At 36.1% G+C, this 21,917-nt stretch overlaps 1 protein-coding gene across 2 annotated transcripts in view; it reads left to right on the top strand.

Annotated features, from left to right (window-relative positions):
- RELN (reelin) overlaps positions 1-21,917 on the top strand; it is a 529,179-nt gene that overhangs the window by 301,783 nt on the left and 205,479 nt on the right. For both annotated transcript variants that reach the window (XM_054494994.1, XM_063667694.1), the window contains exon 11: positions 8,414-8,559. In XM_054494994.1, the coding sequence (XP_054350969.1) occupies positions 8,414-8,559 (146 nt within the window). The remainder of the gene's footprint in view (positions 1-8,413; positions 8,560-21,917) is intronic.

Below are 21,917 nucleotides of genomic sequence, written 5' to 3'. Positions count from 1 at the left end.
ATTTTGCCCTCTTTCACAGAGTATTGTATCCTTCTTTGTACTTGTGTATATGATTTCTAGAATAATCAAGTATTTTTTTCCAGCTGCTCCTATTCTGAAGATAAGGGGTACACTGTATCAGCTCATCATCTGCAGTTACTAGAATAGCTAGTAACTATAGCTAGTAACTAGAATAGCTATTCCTGCCATGGCAGGGCCTCTGTCATGTGGTTGTGGGTGGGTGTTCCACATTTAAGAACGAAAGGCACATTCTTCCTACCTGTAGTGGGGGAATGATTAATCTCAAGGAACATCTAGTGCACCAGCTCTGTGAGAATGGTCTTGGTTTTGCCGTCAAGGATTAAAGGCTATGAACTGATTTATTTTTCACTCCTTCCATTTAAGACATATAGTAACAAGATTCAGCATATCACCTTGGGCAGAATTCTCATATTCAGGAATGATACTTGCAGTGGCATGAACACTACATAGATACTGGATAGTGATTAATAATAATAACAATAAATACTAGTAACCATAGTTATGATAAATAATAGTAATAATAATGATAGGAGACGTATTGATAGCATTTCATGAATGCTTTGTAGATGCCAGAACCATGAGGAAGATCTTGCCATCCAGTTTTGTATCTAGAGTAGATGAACATTTTGTGTCTGTAAAAACCCTGGATGCTCAGTGCTCAATTTTCCTTAGTCACTCTTGAAACATCTAGGCAAGTCCATCGAAGTCATCTCTTCCCAACTCCTCAAATACACATCCTGCAATCTGAGAATATTCTTAATTTTAAGTTGAAAGAAAAACATTAGATGTAAGTTTCCAGAGCATCAGCCTGGAGCTGCTGCAGCTGCCTGCTTTCCACAAGTTATCATCAAGAGCTGCAAAGGTCAGTGAAGTACGTCGCAGAGAACCCAGGGACAATTGATTTGGAAAGAACTGTTAGCAGGGCTTTTTGTTTTTATTTTTTTCTTTTCCTCATCCTTTAATAGTACCCCATGAAGCAGTGTTTCTGAATGGATCAATATGCCATGGAAGTGAATATTGGTCTGGCAGCTGCTTCATTTTGTTTGTTTACGCTCATCTTTGGTGGCAGCCAAAATTTTTATTTTGAAAGCATGAATCATCCCTGAACACTTGGTGTGTGTGTGTCTGTGTGGGTGTGTGTCTATGTTTTCAAAAGAGAAAAAAAGAGTGCTTTGCTCACTCACAGTTAATAAATGTTTATATCTGCTCAGCTATCCTGGTTACCCTCAGCTTGCAAAGGCATAAATCACTGGCTTCTGTCAACTCTGGAATTGACCTACAGATTAAATGCAGATCACTATGAGATAGATACTTTCCACATATTTTTTTTATTTTCAAGAAATCTTCCCACTCTGATTGCTGTGCCTGCACCTGCCAATCTTTTTCTATTTATTACCCTAGTTCATTGTGTGGATAGCAAAGAATTCCAGATTACCTTTTCTACACATTTATGTCAACTTGTTTTAAGAAGTAAATCAGCACTAAATGTCTGATTACTCTGTTTCTCCTTTAGAATAGGCTGTGATTTGATCACATGTATTTAAAAGAAATTTTATTTTTAAAAAGAGTAATTTGTTGAATTTTGCAAACTAATATCAAGGATTTGGAGTAACTAAGTTACTGAATTTAGAAGGGTCATATCTTAATGTTTCCTCTACTACTGCTTTGAATTTGACTGCCTCCCCTTTATTACCTTTACTATTGATAAATATCCAATAATAAAGACAATTTTTCTAGTTTAACAAACATCAAAAGGCCCTAATGAATACAACAGACGTTAGGTAAATCAACAACCCATTAAGGGGAAGCATTAAATCTGAACACAAGAGTCTATTAATTTTCTGTTGCTCTTGTACGTTATGCATTTGCCAAATTCATTGTCCCAGTGGACACTAGGCAAGTCTCCAGTCCTGAATAAGAACTGAATCTTTTATTCTGGGCTTCTGCTGTCACCCATCTAGTACTGTTGTCACAATTGCTGAACCATCAATGGAGAAAAAAGTCATTATATCAAATTATAAAAAAAAAATGTAATGTGTCTGAAAAATTTAGCCTTAACACAAGTTAAGGCTAATGGAAAAAATCTAAGACAAATGGTGAAAGGAAAGATCACACTCAAGGTGGAATTCACCTTTAAACCTACTTTTTGGGACTATAACCCCCGGCACAGCAATACTATCATACCTAATTCATCTTCCATGCAATGTTTGATTGGGCACCTCAGAAAAAAGGTTTCAGCAATTCACTTGATGGTTTTATATTCTGACAATATACAGGACAAATAAGAGAAAATCAGATTTACTTTTCAGAAATGTGCTTTGCATTATCACTCTACTGGAAACTATCTAGTGTGTAACTTGAGGGATTTGTGTGGTGGCTTTCTAATGAGGATAAACCTGAGCTCAGTTAGACTTGTGGCTAGCCCATGTTCCCATGTCTTTTTTCATTAAGAATCAGAATGTTAACTATGATTTCCTGGCCAGATTCCCGCATGGTTAATTGCATGCTGTCTACCTAAATTCCCTTTGCTTGGGATGTTCTTCACTTTGGATCGTATTGCTCTTATTGTCATGTTTCCCCCAAGAGGTGGGTACATGATATTGTAGAATGAGCCAGAATATAATTTGTTAAGCTAATAAGAGTACTTTGGGGCTGAAGGGTTAAATGTAAATAGTGTGCTTTTCACAATTCCCCCCAATGAGGCCTATTTGTACAGTAATTAATGTGGAATAACATTAGTGAAACATGGAAATGAGCCAGATCGCCATGACAAGAGTGGCAATAGCACAGAAACAACTAATTTTGATAATTTATACAGAAAATAATCATTTAAACAAATATGCAGAAGCTCCCTGCCTAATGCATCTTTTGCCTTATTTATTTATTTATTTGGTCTGAGGCTGACACATTCAATCACTAATTGAGTTAACACAATATTCAGTAGGTGAAATTTATTCCAAATGAACATTAAAAACATAGTTACAGTTTCTGTTATCTTTGTACCTAGCATGGCACCTAGCACAATAGCTTGCATAGTGACGTTCATTCATTAAAGTAAGGTTTGTTAATGAATGAAGATGGGGGCAAAAAAAAAAACCAGGAGGGAAATAGTGTTTACAAATTTCCTAAGACTCAGCAATCTTTAGGTATGTTCCCTGCAGTATTTTATCTAATGCTCACAATTATGCCCATTTCACAGATGAAAAAACAGAGGCTCAGAGATGCCAAATGGCTTCCCCAAGATCAAATAGCTTTAACTTTCAAAGCCAGGTCTATTTTACTGTAAAACCCAACCACTCCATGTTATCTTGCAGTCTCCCACACTGTGCCTGGCGTCTTTGCCCTTAATTTGAGGAGGCAAGTCTGAAAACCTCCAACACTGTGAAAGTCAAGTTGATCCCCAAAGACAAGGTTAACAACTGCACTTTTGAATTTTACATTGTTATTCTGCCTCTCAGTACTCCGATTCAAATCTGTCAGTCTTGCTATTTTAGAGTTGTCATAATTATTGCCAAATAATTGTACACTTGTCACAAAATATACCATAAATTGAATCTTTAAAAATCGTAGTACAAAGTAATTCAAATGTGTTTATTGAATCCAGAAATGAATGAGAAAAAAACACTCTTTAAGCTCCCTAAAATTCACTCACCATGGTTGAATCTGTTGTGTTGACTAGAGAAAATGCACTTCAGCCCTCCTGCACCTGGACTGTATTTATAGCCAAGTTTTCAGTTTTTTAACTGACATTAAATTCCTAGAAATTGAATGTGTGGAAAATGATAGAAATTTATTTTGCCTCGTGAGAGAAATTGTTCTCTTTCTATTTTAAGTTTTCTTTTAATGTAGCATGAAAGTCTATACCTTTAAAGTCTTTTGAACTGGGATGTAGGAAATATGTATTTCTATATGATAATGGGTATAGCATAGTAAAAGACTTGAAAAACACAATAATATGTAGACTATAAATTAGTCAACTTCCAACGGCTCTAACACACATCTCACTTTAATACAGAAATTCCTATAACAATATATTTTATTTCCAGCCAGACAGTGGCTAATTTATGACTGCCAACAATGCCATTTTAATTAATTTTATTCATCTTATTTCTCTTTCCTCTGTTCCTCATATCTCATCTGTTTGCATTGCCTAGATTTTAATTAAAAAACCTCTCCTCTCTAAGGAGCAATCTGAAGTGGCAAAAATAATCACTTAAAATATTACAGTCATTAAAAAATTGGCTGTGGTGGAAGCCATGCATTTTCAATTTTCCTACAAATGATGTTTTAGCTTCCTTTTAAAGCACACTTTGTATCTGAATTGTCTGCCACCAGCCAGCTTGGCTATCAAAAATGGTCTTCCAGCTGGGTGGGCTGAGTGACAACTCCTTAATGGAGGAAATGGATGGCTCTCTGCTCATGTGGAGGGGAAGGCATACCAGGCAGATTTCATCCATCTGCCACCAGCTCTCTGCAAGCTGGCATTGCCCAAATGCCCAATATCCTCATTCCAACAAAAAGGATGTCGTCAAAAAATAAATGGTAAGGCTACAGATGCCTGAAAGAATCATCAGGGTCATTAGACCCCAGGGAGATCATATTAAGAGGTGCCTCGGTGTTCATCTTTGATGAAAACCTAATAAAACAATGGTGGAGGCAAATATAAGCACTTTTACAAGTACAGAGGTGAAGTCGTTAACATTTTCAGCAGAGTATAGGGAGCAACCTTAGAAAAGTCCTGAGTTGTGGCCAAGGACTTGTTATATTGAGGAATTTGCACTGATGTTTCCTGTTGATGATTTTCTGAATGGCAAATTCTTGTCACTTAGTTACTCTGTGTTCTGCTTGTCAAGTAAAGGAAATCCATTTAATGGCAAAGTAGGAAAATATTTTTGATTGACAAAGAGAAAACACATAAGAGCCATACTTAAGGGACTTTAGAAATTTGTAATCTACTAGTACTTAGAAGCATAAAGTGTATGTCATTGATCAAGGCTAAAATAATGAAACAAGTACAAACAATTATAATTGTATAATAATGTACATTAGGAGTGCTAGAAATACAGATAAAAATTTAGAACCGCTGTAGAATTTATACCTTTATTTTACCCCAAATAAATGCTTAGTTGCTTGATATACATTCACCATATGTCAATCAAAAGCTGTGGCTCAACAAATTACATGTGATTTAGAATAATCTGCTAAAGAAAACCTAGTAGATTTTCATGATGCTCAAAATAAAATAGTCCTGAATTCCAAAAATTCTTGTTTATTTTTTCATATCAAGAGCTCATGTATCTTACAAAGTTACATATTTAATTGGTTTTGAAGTTGTTTAGATTTTAATTGTTATTGCATATAAATGATAGGAGTTTGAATAGGTGTTGAACAAAAATAGCTGGGTATTAAAATCGAGACCAATTTTTTAAAATTCTTTTCATACTTTCAATGAATGTTTCATTTGGATTTTTAACATAGTAGATCGATGTTATACAATGCAAACTTGTCTGTAAGAAAAGTGGCATCAGACATCTTGCATTAAGTTTTCCTGTTTTAGGAGAATATTTGATAATCTGCCAAAATTTGGAGGAGGGCTTTTAAAGTTCTAATTAATGATTCAGTCTGCCCTGAAGATGAATGAATGTTTGCAGTATTTTTGCCTGTTGTATCGTGGGACATATTCCATGCATGTTACTAAAGGTTTTAAGTTGATCCAAAGAATTGTAATGACTATTCTGATGAAAAGCAGTTTAAAATAGATTGAAATGCTCTTCTATTTTTCCATCACCTTTGCTAGGCATATGGAATATAATAGCATGTTTTTGAAAAAATATGTATATTTAGAAATAATGATTATTTTGTAGCACTTAGAAGTTTCAAAATGCATTTCCTCATATATTATTTGTGCCACTAACAACACCTCTAGCAAGTAGATATTATTGGTTCCATTCTACAACCTGAGAAACTGAGGCCTAGAGGGGTTAAATGGCTTCTGCAAAAACATGGAGCCATTAAACAGAGAAAATGTATTTCAACACGCTTTCTAATCCCAATCCTGAAACTCCTTGAGGGATTTCAGTCCTTATCATCTTGATTGTTTTTGGTTTCCAATTTTTGTTCTTTTCCAATCTTAATTTCTTCAATTCATGTAGGTGCTGAATTTAATTGAGTTAGATTCTAGGAGAAAGCTCAAGCAATGCCTAACCAAGGAAGCCGTGGATTCCCATTCAGAGCCAGAAATGCAGATAGAAAGCAAGCAAGGCCCAGGGACACTATCTCAATCTGAATGCATTCAGGCATAAATTTGTAGTTTGGAGAGCATCTAGGAAGCAGGCTAATTCCAAGACACCAAGCCCGCTGTGACCAATCCTAAAACAGAATTAACATGAAATTCTAACTTGTCTTGTAATTGATTTAGGCATTCTCAGAATGAGAACCCTAATATGGCCCCCTACGCTGGCTAAGGCTCCAAAATACAGGGCCTATGATTATCAACTCCTTAGAAAGAAATGGAGACTCAGTACACCCATTGCTCTCAAATAGCTCAGGAATTCACTGGTTTCACAAAGACCATCCCCAGTTTTACAGGCCCACTATACTATGGGCTCATATATCCTTAAAAGAGCATTTTATCACTGCAAACCTTGAGAACACTGGGTTCTATTCAGAATGGCAGAGGTAGAAATCATATCTTGATCTCCTTAGCATGGTGAGGAGCAGAGCAAGCCATCTGTAGCTGTGTGGGTTCTGTGCATCTCCAGACCCTGCTCCCTAGAGAGTGACAGTCCCATCTTGCTAAGAGATAGAGAACATCCAGCCACCTCCCGCTGAGGGATGGCTGCTTCCTTTGGGTGTGTTGCAGCCTTTCTTTGGTAATATGTCACTTTATTAAGACTCTAAAGAAGAGAATATTCAAAGAGCAATACTTCACTCCCCTCCACACCCAAAAGTCGCTTATTATGATTTTCAAATATTATGTACCATACATAATTTTATATGCTATACTTCTATAGGATTGGCAGCACAGTAGGTTTATTTACACCAACATCACCAAAAACACATGAGTAATGTATCATGCCATGACGTTATGATAACTATGATATCACTAGGTGATAGAAATTTTTCAGCTCCATTATAATATTATAGGACCACCATTGTATATGCGGTCTGTCATTTACTGAAACGTTGTTATGTGGTACATGACTGTATGTGTCTTAGAAAATCATGTTATATATCTTAGGCATACACAGTAAATTTATCTTTTTTAAAAAATAATAATTACCTTAAAGGGCATTTCCATGTCATTCACTCATTCGTTTGTTGAACTACTTAACAAATATTTTTTAATGCCTGCTATATGCCAGGCACTGTGCTAAGACCTGGAATATAACAAGGAACAAAATGGACATTGTCCTTGCCCTACAGAACTCCCAGTCCCTGGGCTTGACTGATAGGTTTTGTCCAGTTGGTTTTTTTCATCTCTGTTTCATTTTAAGAGTGTATAAAACTTAAAAGAATGTTTGATGTTTCATGTATAGCATTTCTCTTTTTATTTCTCCTTTTTATTGTTTTAGTTTCCCATGCCCAGCCCCAAGCATTTCTCTGTATATGACTTATTACCAAAAAATGTTAATGCAAACTTATAATAATTTTTTAAAGTAACTAACATTTACTGTCTCCAAAGTTTGATCTTGCCTTTATTCTCTTCAAGTTGAAAAAAATGTCATTAGAAAAAGTATCACAAGAAATATATTTTCTTTGTTTTTTATGTGTTCTTTTGGGGATTAACAAAGTTCGTAGTTTCCCAGTTCCTCATTTGGGATAGTGTGCACTTTTTAGGTCTGGTCAGAAACTTTTACTCAGAAACTGGTTGAGAATATGTGATTATATCTGGGTTTACTTTGACCTTTTCTGCATTGCATGTTTAGATTAGCTGGCTGTTCTACTCATATTCCATTTACAGATAAATTGTGAAAGACTTGAATGGCAAGTAAGAAATATATGGAATATTGAAAAGGTCAATGCTATTTAGCCGATAACCACAGAATTTAAAATACATGACAAGTCATTATCAAATTTAATTCCCACAACAAGGACAGTGGTAAAGATGGGAAATTATTCCAATTGAAATATTCTTGTTTCATACTGAAGACAGATGGCAAAGCTCAAATGCCCTCTTGACTCCTTTTTTGTGATAACTTAATAAATTAGAAAGAAATTGTAATTGAATTAAACAAGGCAAAAAAGAGGTAACAAGCTCTTTTGATTTGAGAGTCCATCATAGAGGAGCTAATATAATAACTTTTCTAAAAACTCTAATTATACATGAGTAAGACAGATACAGCTACAACACCAATTCAACAGGCACCCCATGCTCTCTTTTCATCTACAGCATAGCTGTCAGTCAGATGGGAACTCCATTTATTTCCATGGAAATGAAGGCAGCGAGTTCAATTTTGCCACCACCCGGGATGTAGATCTTTCCACAGAAGATATTCAAGAGCAATGGTCAGAAGAATTTGAGAGCCAGCCTACAGGGTAAGTAATTGCTATCTCCCATGCTGTGTACGTAGCACTTACATTTATTCTACTGGACATGTTTTAAATGCATATTGTTAAATGACAAAAGCATACTTAGATCAATATTGATGATTCTTATCGTAGACAAGCCAAAAGGGGTGCACTTACCCTAAAGATTCTAAGCTTATAATTAACTCTTTTTTGCATATTAAAAATTTGTGATTGCAAATGCTTTTAACTTCACTTGACTCACTTATATCTCATTTTGGTTTATTCAGCTTTTACTGGGAGAAAGGTTTTTTCCCCAATGTTTATAGAATACAAAATCTTTCCACTACTATTATACTAAGATTTTCATTTGTCTTCCTGGGGTCTGAGATTTGTGGATGCTGCTACCTGATTTTCATTGGAATGTGGCTTTGATCTATAAAAATTGTTTAGGGGATAAAATTTATCTTCCAGAGATTTATAAAGGGGGAATTTGGGACTGAGGTTGAAATAGAGGAGACCTGAAGCAGTGAGCATTGTTTGATGGTAGTGTTTTCTTGCTGTTCTGAGCTGTGTGCCTTCTTCTGGGTCTTAAGTCCCTAAGATATATCCTACTAATTGGGCAGCACTTTCAGAAGTTCAAGTTGAAAAAAAACATTAATAAGATTAGAAACTCAAAACCCATAACGTGATATGAATTGGAGGTAAATTTATGCTTTGTAACACTATGATAAGGATGAATTATATTAACATTAAATATAATTTCATAATGAATATAAAATAGCAATAATTTAACTATTGACTGAGAAACTTTTCCATAATACAACATTTGAGGTATAGTCGTGTCACTCTGATCTCAGCAAATTAAATCAAAACTGATTAAACTTTGAAGTTCCTGAGTAGCAAGATGGCTAGTATTGCTCTTTTGCGCTCCCTGTCCTGTGCCTTGCCCAAGAGCTTCATTCAGACCCAGTAAGACTCTTCCATTCTCTCTCCCAGAAGGGCCCCTCTTTTTTAGCTTGTTGTGTCCTCAAAGCTTGTCTATGAAAGACACAAAAATTCTTACCCTCAGCCTGAGCCACACTGCCACTGTGACCCTTTGCTGCCACAATGGGGTCTTTCACTGTCAAACACTGAATTTCTACTGCAGTTGACCCAGCCCTGCTCCTCCCTGCCTCAGGGAAGTGGCTCAGGTCCAGCCTGTGGCACAGCAGGCTAAGCCTCTGCAGAAGGCTGAGACTCTGAATGACTCCACCCACTCAGGGCCTATTGACCTCTGCAGGCCCAGCACCAAGGCTCAGTCCTTTAGCCCACACGGCCTTTTCTGACATTCCTGACACCCTGAAGTTCCATGTGCAGTATAGCTCCAATGTCTCCTTGAGACACCAGAAACCACTGTTTCTCATTTTAGCCTCTAGGATCTCTGCAGGGTCAGGCTGGGGAGACCCTAGAGGGGAAAAAAAGAAACAGTGGTTTCTGGTCCCTTCTAGCTCTTGTAAGAACAGTCCACTCCCCTCCCCGATAAAAGAGCTTTGGTGGAGTCCAGAGCTTTGACAATGCACAGAAGGCTTTCTACCTATCTTCTGGAGATAAAGGATCACCAGCATATCAGTTCTTTCTGACTGCTGATTAAAAAAAAGACCAATTCAACTCCCTTTCCTGATTATGGAGCTTGATCACAGATGAGGGGATCCAAATGTTGAGGCACAGGAGACTCATTTACTCCCATGCTTTCATCTCTCCACACTAATTCCATCCATATATCAGGGATAAATCACCCTCTTCAAGGAGTCCCAGAGACCCTGGGGACTCAGATGATTCCCCAGTGTTACCAGCCCCCATCCCATTAAAGCAGAGCTAAAGAGGTGCATTTCCTCTCCAGGAGTACCATTCTGATACACACATAAATACTAATCTGTCTCTCTCTCCCTCATCCCTCTCCTTCTCACCCTCCACTTCTCTCTCCTTCTCTGTGTGTGCCTGTATCTTCCAAGAAAAATCAGTGTTTTAAATGTAACTTGCTCTTATTGTTTGGGGGGGAAATAAAATTTATTTTTACCTATGGTCTTCATACCAGCTGTTCTCTCCCCCAAAATGCCCCCCATCTTCTTAGTTTATTCTATTAGCAAAGCCTGTCTATAAAAGGACACAAGAAATGCCTTAGTAAAAGAATGAATAGTCCATTCAGCTCTCTATGAGTAACACCTGTGGAGACTTGGTACAAAAACATGGAAAACCCCTTCATGAAGTAACCTTAGAAAGGAATTGACTTGATATTAGAAGAAACCAAGCATAGTTTAGAAGATTAATGTACTAGTCCAGAAACATAGCTGGCAAAAATTATATATTCCAGTTAACAGATCAGACATTCTGTTTTCATAGAGCACAAATAATAGAAGAGAATTTTTGGCTACAACTAAATCGATCATTCCCCCCAAACAAAAAAAAAGAACTAAAACTATTTATGCCTGAAAAAAGAGCTGAAGTCAATATGGACACAGAGGAACATCAGAGGAAATTCCATTAACCAAATGACTCAGGTAGTTTTAATTATGCTCCTTGGACATTTCTCAGGACTGAAGATTGACCAGGGTTTTGGTCACAGTTAAGGAGCTGGTACTTCCAGGCCATGGCATTGTCAGCAGACTTCTGTTCCGATAAGATATAATAATGTGCTTGAGAAAAGCACTGTACCACTCTCATTGCTCTGCAATTAATTTATCTAAATTCTAAAAGTGGTGTAATTCTTCTAGCAATCACACCTTGTGCTTATTTGTGGCTTTTGGCCAGGACGTCAGGCTACACTGCCAGAATTACTTCATCCATGCTGTCATCTGGTGGCCCGGCCATGAAGTTGGCATTATGTTATACAGTATAAAAGGATAATGAGAAGACCTAGTATTTTCTGTTTTGGGTGATGATAAAAATGATAGTTTAATCCATAGCGTTTTGTGTGCTTGCATGTGTTGGGGGTTGGGGGGCCCGCACTCCCACCTGGTCCCAAATGTTGCTTTATTGGTCCAGGAAAGAATGCTGATATAATAATTTTTAGTCACAGATTGAATTTTTTTTAAAAGTCACAAAATCAAATTAGTGTGAAGCATGTTTACCTAGGGTAAGAGCTGACAAAGAAAAACAGATTAAAAATTTGGTAGTGAAATTCTTGATGTGTTCTGTTTTCTCTGCTCAGTTTATCGAATATTTGTCTCATTCTTCTTTCATCCACCACCACCCACACAAACAATTTATCATGGTAAGCTCATCTGCTAAAATAGACAGAAAACATAGATGGCAAATCCTCACTCATTCAAGGGTGGCCAGTTGAATTGATTGAATTCTACTGCTTTGAGTTCACTTTTTTAAGAAATAAAAAATTATTAATGTGGATATAATGCTTTCATCTCTTTAGCAATGTTTTTCTTCCATAAGAATCATGAGAGAGAAAAAAGAGTATGCAGTCCTCTCTTATAACGTTTCCAAAAGACTTAATATGAATGGCAAGGAAGAAAAGAGAGCCAGTAAGCCATTATGGCTTTTTTGGGAAACCACTGTCCCAGTTATCCATATTTTCCCACCATTTGAATTAAAGTATTTTATCTCAGATCACAAGGATGCAAGAGCTGTGTGCCTTTCACATCACTTAGCTGTCTGAAATCCAATGTTGATAGGTTTATTTTTTTAAGTGGGATTTTAAAGTTGTTTTTTTCTTTTTTCTAAAGAAGACACATCTGTTACTTCAGCAAGGGAGAAACTTTAATAGATCCACTGATAATTTATGTGAGTCTTTCTGAACTTTGGCTTAACCTTACAAACACATCATTTAATTAGCAGCTATCACATCTCACTTAGCTGAGGCTGTCTTTAGGTGGAAGGCAGTTTTGTAGAACATTGCTGTAATATGGAATTTGTATATTTGCCTTTCATCCCAAACGTAAATATTATATGCTTTTACTATTCAAACACCTTTTTAAAAAAATCTGTTTTACTGCTATTGCCACAATATTTGTGCTAAAGAGAAACTCCACAAATGTAATGAATATTAAAAGCTGGAATCAAGACAGTATGCTGTAGTCTTCCCCACCTGCCACAAATCCTTGGAAATGACAGAAAATGAGCAAATGAGTCTATAGTGACACTAAAAAACAAGAAAGTGACCTGTAGTCGGACCAGAGAGAGGAGGGATCTGATGGAAGCATGTAAACAATAGCCCAGAACACATGTTGAATAAGACACTACAGAAGGCGTCTCAGTATTGCTCCAGGTCACGGATGTTGCACACAGGAATCAGGGTGGGGCTATAAGGACTGCTAAGTAGGTGAACCCCTTACTACACCTTCTTTTTTTTTTTTTTTTTTTTTTTTTTTAAGACAGATTCTCACTCTGTCGCCCAGGCTGGAGTGCAGTGGTGCGATCACAGCTTACTGCAACCTCCGCCTCCTGGGTTTCAGTGATTCTCGTCTCTCAGCCTCCCCAGTAGCTGAGATTACAGGCACGCACCACCACACCCAGCTAATTTTTGTGCTTTTGGTAGAGACGGGATTTCATTATGTTAGCCAGGCTCATCTCGAACTCCTGACCTCAAGTGATCTGCCCGCCTCGGCCTCCTGAAGTGCTGGGATTACAGGCATGAGCCACCGTGCCTGGCCCTCACTACACCCACTTCTTTTTGTTGTTGTTCTTTTTATTATTATTATTCTTTAAGTTCTGGGTTACATGTGCAGAACGTGAAGGTTTGTTACATAGATATACACATGCCGTGGTGGTTTGCTGCACCCATCAACCCGTCACCTACATTAGATATTTCTCCTAATGTTGTCCCTCCCCTAGTCCCCCACCCACCACAGACCCTAGTGTGTGATGTTCCCCTCCCTGTGTCCATGTGTTCTTGTTGTTCAACTCCCACTTATGAGTGAGAACATGCAGTGTTTGGTTTTCTGATCTTGTGATAGTTTGCTGAGAATGATGGTTTCCAGCTTCATCCGTGTCCCTGCAAAGGACAGCAACCCATCCTTTTTTATGGCTGCATAGTATTCCATGGTGTATATGTGGCACATTTTTTTTATTATACTTTAAGTTCCAGGGTACATGTGCACAACATGCAGGTTTGTTACATATGTATACATGTACAATGTTGGTGTGCTGCACCCATTAAGTCGTCATTTACATTACATATATCTCCAAATGCTATCCTTCTCCCCTGCCCCTACCCCACGACAGGCCCCGGTGTGTGATGTTCCCCACCCTGTGTCCAAGTGTTCTCATTGTTCAATTCCCACCTATGAGTGAGAACATGTGGTGTTTGGTTTTCTGTCCTTGCAACAGTTTGCTGAGAATGAGGGTTTCCAGCTTCATCCATGTCCCTACAAAGGACATGAACTCATCATTCTTTATGGCTGCACAGTATTCCATGGTGTATATGTGCCACATTTTCTTAATCCAGTCTATCATTGTGGACATTTGGGTTGGTTCCAAGTCTTTACTATTGTGAATAGTGCCTCAATAAACATACGTGTGCATGTGTCTGTATAGTAGCATGATTTATAATCCTTTGGGTATATACCCAGTAATGGGATTGCTGGGTCAAATGGTGTTTCTAGTTCTAGATCCTTGAGGAATTGCCACAGTGTCTTCCACAATGGTTGAACTAGTTTACACTCTCAGTAACAGTGTAAAAGTGTTCCTATTTCTCCACATCCTCTCTAGCACCTGTTGTTTCCTGACTTTTTAATGACCGCCATTCTAACTGGTGTGAGATGGTATCTCATTGTGGTTTTGATTTGCATTTCTCTGATGGCCAGTGATGATGAGCATTTTTTCATGTGTCTGTTGGCTGCATAAATATCTCTTTTGAGAAGTGTCTGTTCATATCCCTCGCCCACTTTTTGATGGGGTTGTTTGATTTTTTTCTTGTAAATTTGTTTGAGTTCTTTGTAGATTCTGAATGTTAGCCATTTGTCAGATGAGTATATTGTAAAAATTTTCTCCCATTCTGTAGGTTGCCTGTTCACTTTGATGGTAGTTTATTTTGCTGTGCAGAAGCTCTTTAGTTTAATTAGATCCCATTTGTCAATTTTGGCTTTTGTTGCCATTGCTTTTGGTGTTTTAGACGTGAAGTCTTTGCCCATGCCTGTGTCCTGAATGATATTGCTTAGGTTTTCTTCTAGGGTGTTTATGGTTTTAGGTCTAACATTTAAGTTTTTAATCCATCTTGAATTAATTTTTGTATAAGGTGTAAGGAAGAGATCCAGTTTCAGCTTTCTACATATGGCTAGCCAGTTTTCCCAGCACCATTTATTAAATAGGGAATCCTTTCCCCATTGCTTGTTTTTCTCAGGTTTGTCAAAGATCAGATGGTTGTAGATGTGTGGTATTATTTCTGAGGGCTCTATTCTGTTCCATTGGTCTATATCTCTGTTTTGGTACCAGTACCATGCTGTTTTGGTTACTGCAGCCTTGTAGTATAGTTTGAAGTCAGGTAGTGTGATGCCTCCAGCTTTGTTCTTTTGGCTTAGGATTGTCTTGGCAATGTGGGCTCTTTTTTGGTTCCATATGAACTTTAAAGTAGTTTTTTCCAATTCTGTGAAGAAAGTCATTGGTAGCTTGATAGGGATGGCATTGAATCTATAAATTACCTTGGGCAGTATGGCCATTTTCACAGTATTGATTCTCCCTATCCATGAGCATGGAATGTTCCTCCATTTGTTTGTGTCCTCTTTTATTTCGTTGAGCACTGGTCTGTAGTTCTCCTTGAAGAGGTCCTTCACATCCCTTGTAAGTTGGATTCCTAGGTATTTTATTCTCTTTGAAGCAATTGTGAATGGGAGTTCATGCATGATTTGGCTCTCTGCTTATCTGTTATTGATATACAGGAATGCTTGTGATTTTTGCACATTGATTTTGTATGCTGAGTCTTTGCTGAAGTTGCTTATCAGCTTAAGGAGATTTTGGGCTGAGATGATGGGGTTTTCTAAATATACAGTTATGTCATCTGCAAACAGGGACAATTTGACTTCATCTTTTCCTAATTGAATACCGTTTATTTCTTTCTCCTGCCTAATTGCCCTGGCCAGAACTTCCAACACTATGTTGAATAGGAGTGGTGAGAGAGGGCATCTCTGTCTTGTGCCAGTTTTCAAAGGGAATTCCTCCAGTTTTTGCCCATTCAGTATGATATTGGCTGTGGGTTTGTCATAAATAGCTCTTTTTATTTTGAGATACATCCCATCAATACCTAGTTTATTGAGAGTTTTTAGCATGAAGGCCTGTTGAATTTTGTCAAAGGCCTTTTCTGCATCTATTGAGATAATCATGTGGTTTTTATCTTTTGTTCTGTTTATATGATGGATTATGTTTATTGATTTGCATGTGTTGAACCAGCCTTGCATCCCCGGGATGAAGCCAACTTGATCATGGTAGATAAGCTTTTTGATGTGCTGCTGGATTTGGTTTGCAAACCGAATCCAGCAGTATACCCACTTCTAAGCAGAGACTTCTGCCCCCAGGAACAAGCAATGAATGTGGACATGTGGAATGGAGAAGCAGGGCACTGTGTCCCCATGGGAATTCTCACCCAAGGGCACATCTGCTCCCAGTTAGTGGGCATTTTTCTACTGAAACTAAGAATAGCAGATATGAATTTAAGCAAATAACCTAAATCACCAAATCTAAGGAAAATCACCTCCATGTAAAAAAAAAAAAAAAAAAAAAAGCATTAAACTAAAGGACTAGGAACCAAGTAAGTAAAAGGAAGTAACAGATTAAACCAATGGAGATTGCATAAGAAGTATAATTAATATCCTCAGCAGGATAAGGGCGTATACTGCATTTGTGAAATTAGAACAAATTTTATGAGGAAGAAACAATTAGAGATGCGAGAAATGAAAATATATGATTGTTGAAACAAGTTTAATGGATTTTTTTTCCTGAATATCAGTATAGGCAGAGCTAAATAACAAATTAGCGAGCTGGAAATTTGAGTATTGAAATGTTACTTCATTACAGAAAAAGAGATGTTAAGTATGGAGAGAAAGTGGCACTTCCAACATTAGAAATAGGAATTAAAGAAGAAGCCAGAAGGAATACATGGAATGCAATATTCAAATAAATAATTGAAAAAAGTTCCGAAGATTAAAGGAGAAGAAGGAGGAGGAGGAAGAAGAGGAGGGGGGCAGGGAAGAGGAGGAGGAGAAAGGTATAGTGGCTGTGAGTGAAAGTGTTTAGCAAGATGAATGGAAAAGTACCCAGTCCTAGATAATCAGGAAGAAATTTTGGAACACCAATAAAAGAAAATTCTAAACCTTCTAGGTAAGATTTATTGTACTCTCCTTGGTAGCATTAAGCATTTTTTTAAAGGAAGCAGTTATCTTGAAGTTCTGAAAATTATTTGAGTTGTAAAATTCCTTCTCCAGCCAAATATCAAGTATTAGGAAAAAACAAAAACTGTTATAGACACACAGGATTCAGAAAGTTTACCACCCTCTGTGAAAGAATTACTGCAAGATACATTCCTGGAAACTAATCCAAGAGGAAGATGAGATATTCAAGAAAGAGTAGTAAACAAGTAAAAAAATAAAACTTGTAGTTCAGTCTAAATAAGTATGGATTATTTGAAAACTTTAATAAAAACTTGGAATTAAAACCCAGAAGATTGCAACATGAAAAGTATAGAAGGTGGCTGACAGGAAAGGAAGCAGAAAAAGGAAATAAAATACTGCCCAAGTTCTTAACCTGTTTAGAATGAAACTGTAGATCTTTGTTAACTCTTAATGTTAATAGAAAACTTTAAATAAAATATAAATATGTGTGTTAAAAAATAGATAAGCCAGATAGAGGTTATATAACTTCTAAAGCATTAGGTTAACATTAGAACAAAGAAGACAGTTCAGTAATGTCAGGAAAGTGGAAAAAATAAACAATAAAATACAGGGTAAATAGAAAATAGAAAACAATTTGTCAGGAGCCAATTCAAACATACCAGTAATGTGATAAATTAGAGTGAGTTATATTCACTTATTAAATGAGATTCTCACAGTAAGTTTTGAAAAATAAGCTGTATATTTGCCCTTATGAGAGACTTAAACTAACATAACAAAAGAAATAGAAAGTCAAAGAGGAACTACTGTACCAGGCAAATGTAACAGAAGCAGCAAGGAGGCATATTAAAATAAGATAGAATTCAGGTTTCAGCATTAAAAGGACCAAAAAGGGATATTTCATGCATCAGGACATGTAGAGCACTTTGCATAAAGCATGGCGCATAACAAACAAGTTAAAAATTAGTTATTATTCAAAACATAATCACTATGAGTAATATGATATGGCCAAAGTGGTGCTCAAAAGAAAATTATGCTAATATTAATTAATGAGATATAAAAGGTTAAACACAAAGTTAAATAGCCAGTGAAACCTAAATCATTCTCTAAACAAGAAATATATTATTGGGGAAAAAACAATATTAATTAAAAGAATTGGATATGCTTAAAAACCACACAAGTGCTAAAATGGATCAGGGTAAACTTGTTGCAAGCTGTTAAAAGAGATGTACTGCTTCCTTCTTTTTCTGATTTTCTTTTGACCTAGGTGCTAATATTGCTTTCTTTTTAAGCTAATTGTTTTTATAGTTTAAAAATAAAAACAGTAATTTTTCAAATGACAAGTATATAAGTTCTCTATGCCGAAGCTGTTCTGGAGCTCCTTCATAGAAGTCCTGAGCCCTTCTTTAATTTACAGCACATTTCCACGCCATCTTTGCTCTTGGCACTTGAGTTGGTTAATAGGCCCCCAGCCCCAAAGTAGCTGTCCATGTGAGCATCCAGAATGCAGCAACTGACTCCCTATTCTTGTTCCCAAGAGAGAGAACCAATGAATCTAACATATTACCAGGAAAAAACAAATTTGCATATAGAGCAACAAGAACAATCTCTATTGTAGCCCTTTTGATGTAAGTTGACACTTTTATTAAAAATAGGCTGAAATTTCTTTAGAGCTCTTCGGAACAGTTTAAGCATCTTCTTATTTTCCACAAATTATCCCCTCTTAAACTAAAATTTAAGAATTGTTACCTCTGATTTAGAATATTTTCACAAAATGCTCATAAGGCTATAGAGGGATTTTATGTAAGCTTACAATTCAAGGTAAATGAATTGAAGGTAGTGTGGCAGTCTGAGTTAACATTGTATTAAGTGGGTTTTGTTTTTACAGTCATGTTCACTCTTATAAAAGTAAAACTTAACCATTTAAATAACAAATAATAAATTTAGGAGTTCAGATACATTGTAGCTAAAATCTTAAACAGTGCTAAAGACCTACAGGTAGATAAAGTGCACAGTTTATCTTTTGCTAAGTATTTCCTTGATTAAAAATTGCTTGAGCAATAACGCTTTGCATACTGTACTGCAACTTCATCTAAGGTTGTTTATTAATTATAGCATGAAAAAAGTAAAAACACTCATTATAATTTAGAAGTTCATTTGAATTACCACTTTGACTTATTTTAAAATGAAAATAGCACTACATTTTACAGTAGGAGAAAAGGAAACCAACATTTATTGAGATTCTGTAATGTCCCAGGCAACACATCATTTTCTCTAAACAATCTCTAGTCTAGGTTATATTACTGTCTTGTTAATGAGAAAGCTGGGTGCTTTCTAACCGTTCTGAAGCCCAATATTCTTTATTAGTGTTGTTCCAACGAGAGCGTAAATAAACATGATGCATGTCATAAAAACCTAAAAATTAAATTCGAGAGGGACCAATTGAAGAGAAGAATCTTCAAAATGTAATGCATTCAGGGGAGCCTTCAAATTGAGCTCATCCTTTTACCTTCGCCTAAGCTGTTATGCTAGAGGTAAAACCTATAAATGCAATGATAGGTGGAGAAGGCTTCATTCAAAGTATACATCTTGCTAGACTTCAGAGGACTCGTACTGGAGATAAACCTCATGAATATAAATGAATGTGGAAGGTCTTTACCTATGGCACATCCCTTATTACAGAGCAGAGCATCCATCCCAAATATAGACCTTATAAATGTAATGAACTTTTTCAACCTCAGAGAATTTATATGAGATTTTTTAAAAACCTTATGAATTTGGTCAATATAGGATCTTATAGCCAGGCTTTATTCTGGGTCTTAGTTCATACTTAAAGTTGCCAACTCTAGGTGTTTTAATATGTTCTGGATAATATAATTTAAAAATTCATAGAAAATATGAAATGTTCCATTACTTTTAGTGCCTTTTATGCTAATATTAGTAGGGAAAGGATCTGGCTAAGATATTAGATCTCTAATTCCTATGTTCATATTCTTAATATTTTCATCAACCTATAATGAGATAATTTAAATTTTCACTCTGAATTATAATTCATATAAACTGAATGCCTGACTTTTTCCTGGAAATTATTTGCTTACTGCAAAGAAAATGAGCAAAGTAAAAGTCTAAAATTTCCACCCCATGCTAATTCCCATCTTCACTGTTAAACTGTTGGCATATAGTCATTCAGAAATTTTTCTGTGATGATACCAAAAAAAAACCCTGCAAAACACTAGAATCACATTTTGCATATTATACTTCAACTTGATTTTTCAAAACTTAACATATTATGAAAGTCCCTTCTAGTCAATAAATATAGATCTTCATTATTTCACAAAGGCTAGTTAATCTAACTGAACCCCCTGTTGATAGGCAAAGAATATTGTAGTAAACATTCTTGTGTGCTTGTTAAAATATTTCTGAAAGATAAGTTCCTAAAAGGAAAAGGAAAACTAGATAATCAGATGTGTATGCACACATATACATACTTATGTAGGTATATAATTTCAGTTTTGATAGTTATTGCCAAGCTACCCTACCAAGAATACATATCATTCTTAAAAGTATTGAAGTATGAGCTGGTTAAAATATAATTAATCCTAGTTACAAAGCATTCCAAAACACCTGATAGAGAAGACCATCAGCTTTCCAGCTAAGACACCTCTTTACATTATTTTTTGCTTACAAACATGTTACTCTTTTAATGACAGAAAAAACAGAAAGCCTTATTTTAAAAATATAAATTAAATGTTATTGTGACCTTGCTATCTCTAAGGAACAGAGTTGCCTTAAGGCATTTTATTGATTAGAAAACTTTTTCTGTGCTCCAACTTCACATCACTCTATTTGTAATAAATAATAGATACCACTGTATTTATAATAAATAAGGTAACGGCTTTTTAATTTTAGAATTAATCATAAAAGAATAAATATAAATTGCTGCATTGTAGAGAGCTCTGTCCCTCAGGCAGACATTCCTTCAAATGCACTTCACATGGAACTGCATTTCCTTAGGGAAAGCGTAATTTAAACCACAGAGAAGTAACATACCTTTGGAGGAAAATTGCCATGCCATCTGAGATATTGACAGAACTATAGAGCTCCTCAAATAACCACTACTGGTCTCAAAGATTTGGTTATATTATAATTTCACTTCATGTAACTATTATATTTGGAGAGAGTCAGGGACTATATAATTTTTGTAACTGGAAATGACCACAACTTTGTGACCTTGTAAATTGGGACTTTGAAGTCTGGTGAGTAAAGACTCTACCTGAAGTCCCCCAGTAGTTGATAGAGCTCTGGGATCTCCTTAAGGATACTTTGCCTCCAACCATGTTTGAGCCAGTGTTTATACAAATTCATGAAAGAATGAGCTTGTGCTATAACAGGCTCCTCCTGAATTTTTAATAAATGCAAAGTAAGTTATTCAAAGCAACAGGACTTTTGCAAAACATGACTCTTGTAAAAACTCAGTAAAGCAGATTTATCTCTGCCTTTTTCTCTTCAAAGTAGACTAAACTTCCCATTTTACTTGATTATAAATATTTGAATTTCTAAAGGAAGTAACTTCACTTTTATTATCTTCCAACAGTTAGCGTGGGAGAAATAAAACCTAATTGAGAGAAAAAAATAGATATGTCAGACTTAAATAAAGATTGAAAGTTATTATGTGGTCTGAATCATATCTCACACAATGTTGTGGTAGAAGTGATAATAACTCATTTAAATTAATCTAGAAAAGTTTTTCATTTACGACAAATAAAAGAAAAAGACTACTAATCTCATTTCTCACTTAAATAGAAGGTTCTTTTAGCCCATGAAAATTCTTTTTCAGTTTAATTTTTCACTTTAAAAATACTCTAAAGCAGGTAGATATCAAAAAGGAGTCATCATCTGCATCATTTATAACCTTAACTTGCTTTGTGGATCAGTAGGCTGAGTGGTTTAATTGGGATAAATGGAGCAAGCAAAAGACCAATGAACCAGTGTGAAATTTTCATGTATGCATCAAGAGAGGCTCCTGGTTAATTTGCAAATGATGCAATACTATTAAGAGCTGTTTCAAAAAGTTAC

The sequence above is a fragment of the Pongo pygmaeus genome, chromosome 6 (assembly GCF_028885625.2).
Source record: "Pongo pygmaeus isolate AG05252 chromosome 6, NHGRI_mPonPyg2-v2.0_pri, whole genome shotgun sequence".
In the NCBI taxonomy this organism is placed as follows: Eukaryota; Metazoa; Chordata; class Mammalia; order Primates; family Hominidae; genus Pongo; species Pongo pygmaeus.
This window is presented reverse-complemented; position numbering and strand designations above follow the sequence as displayed.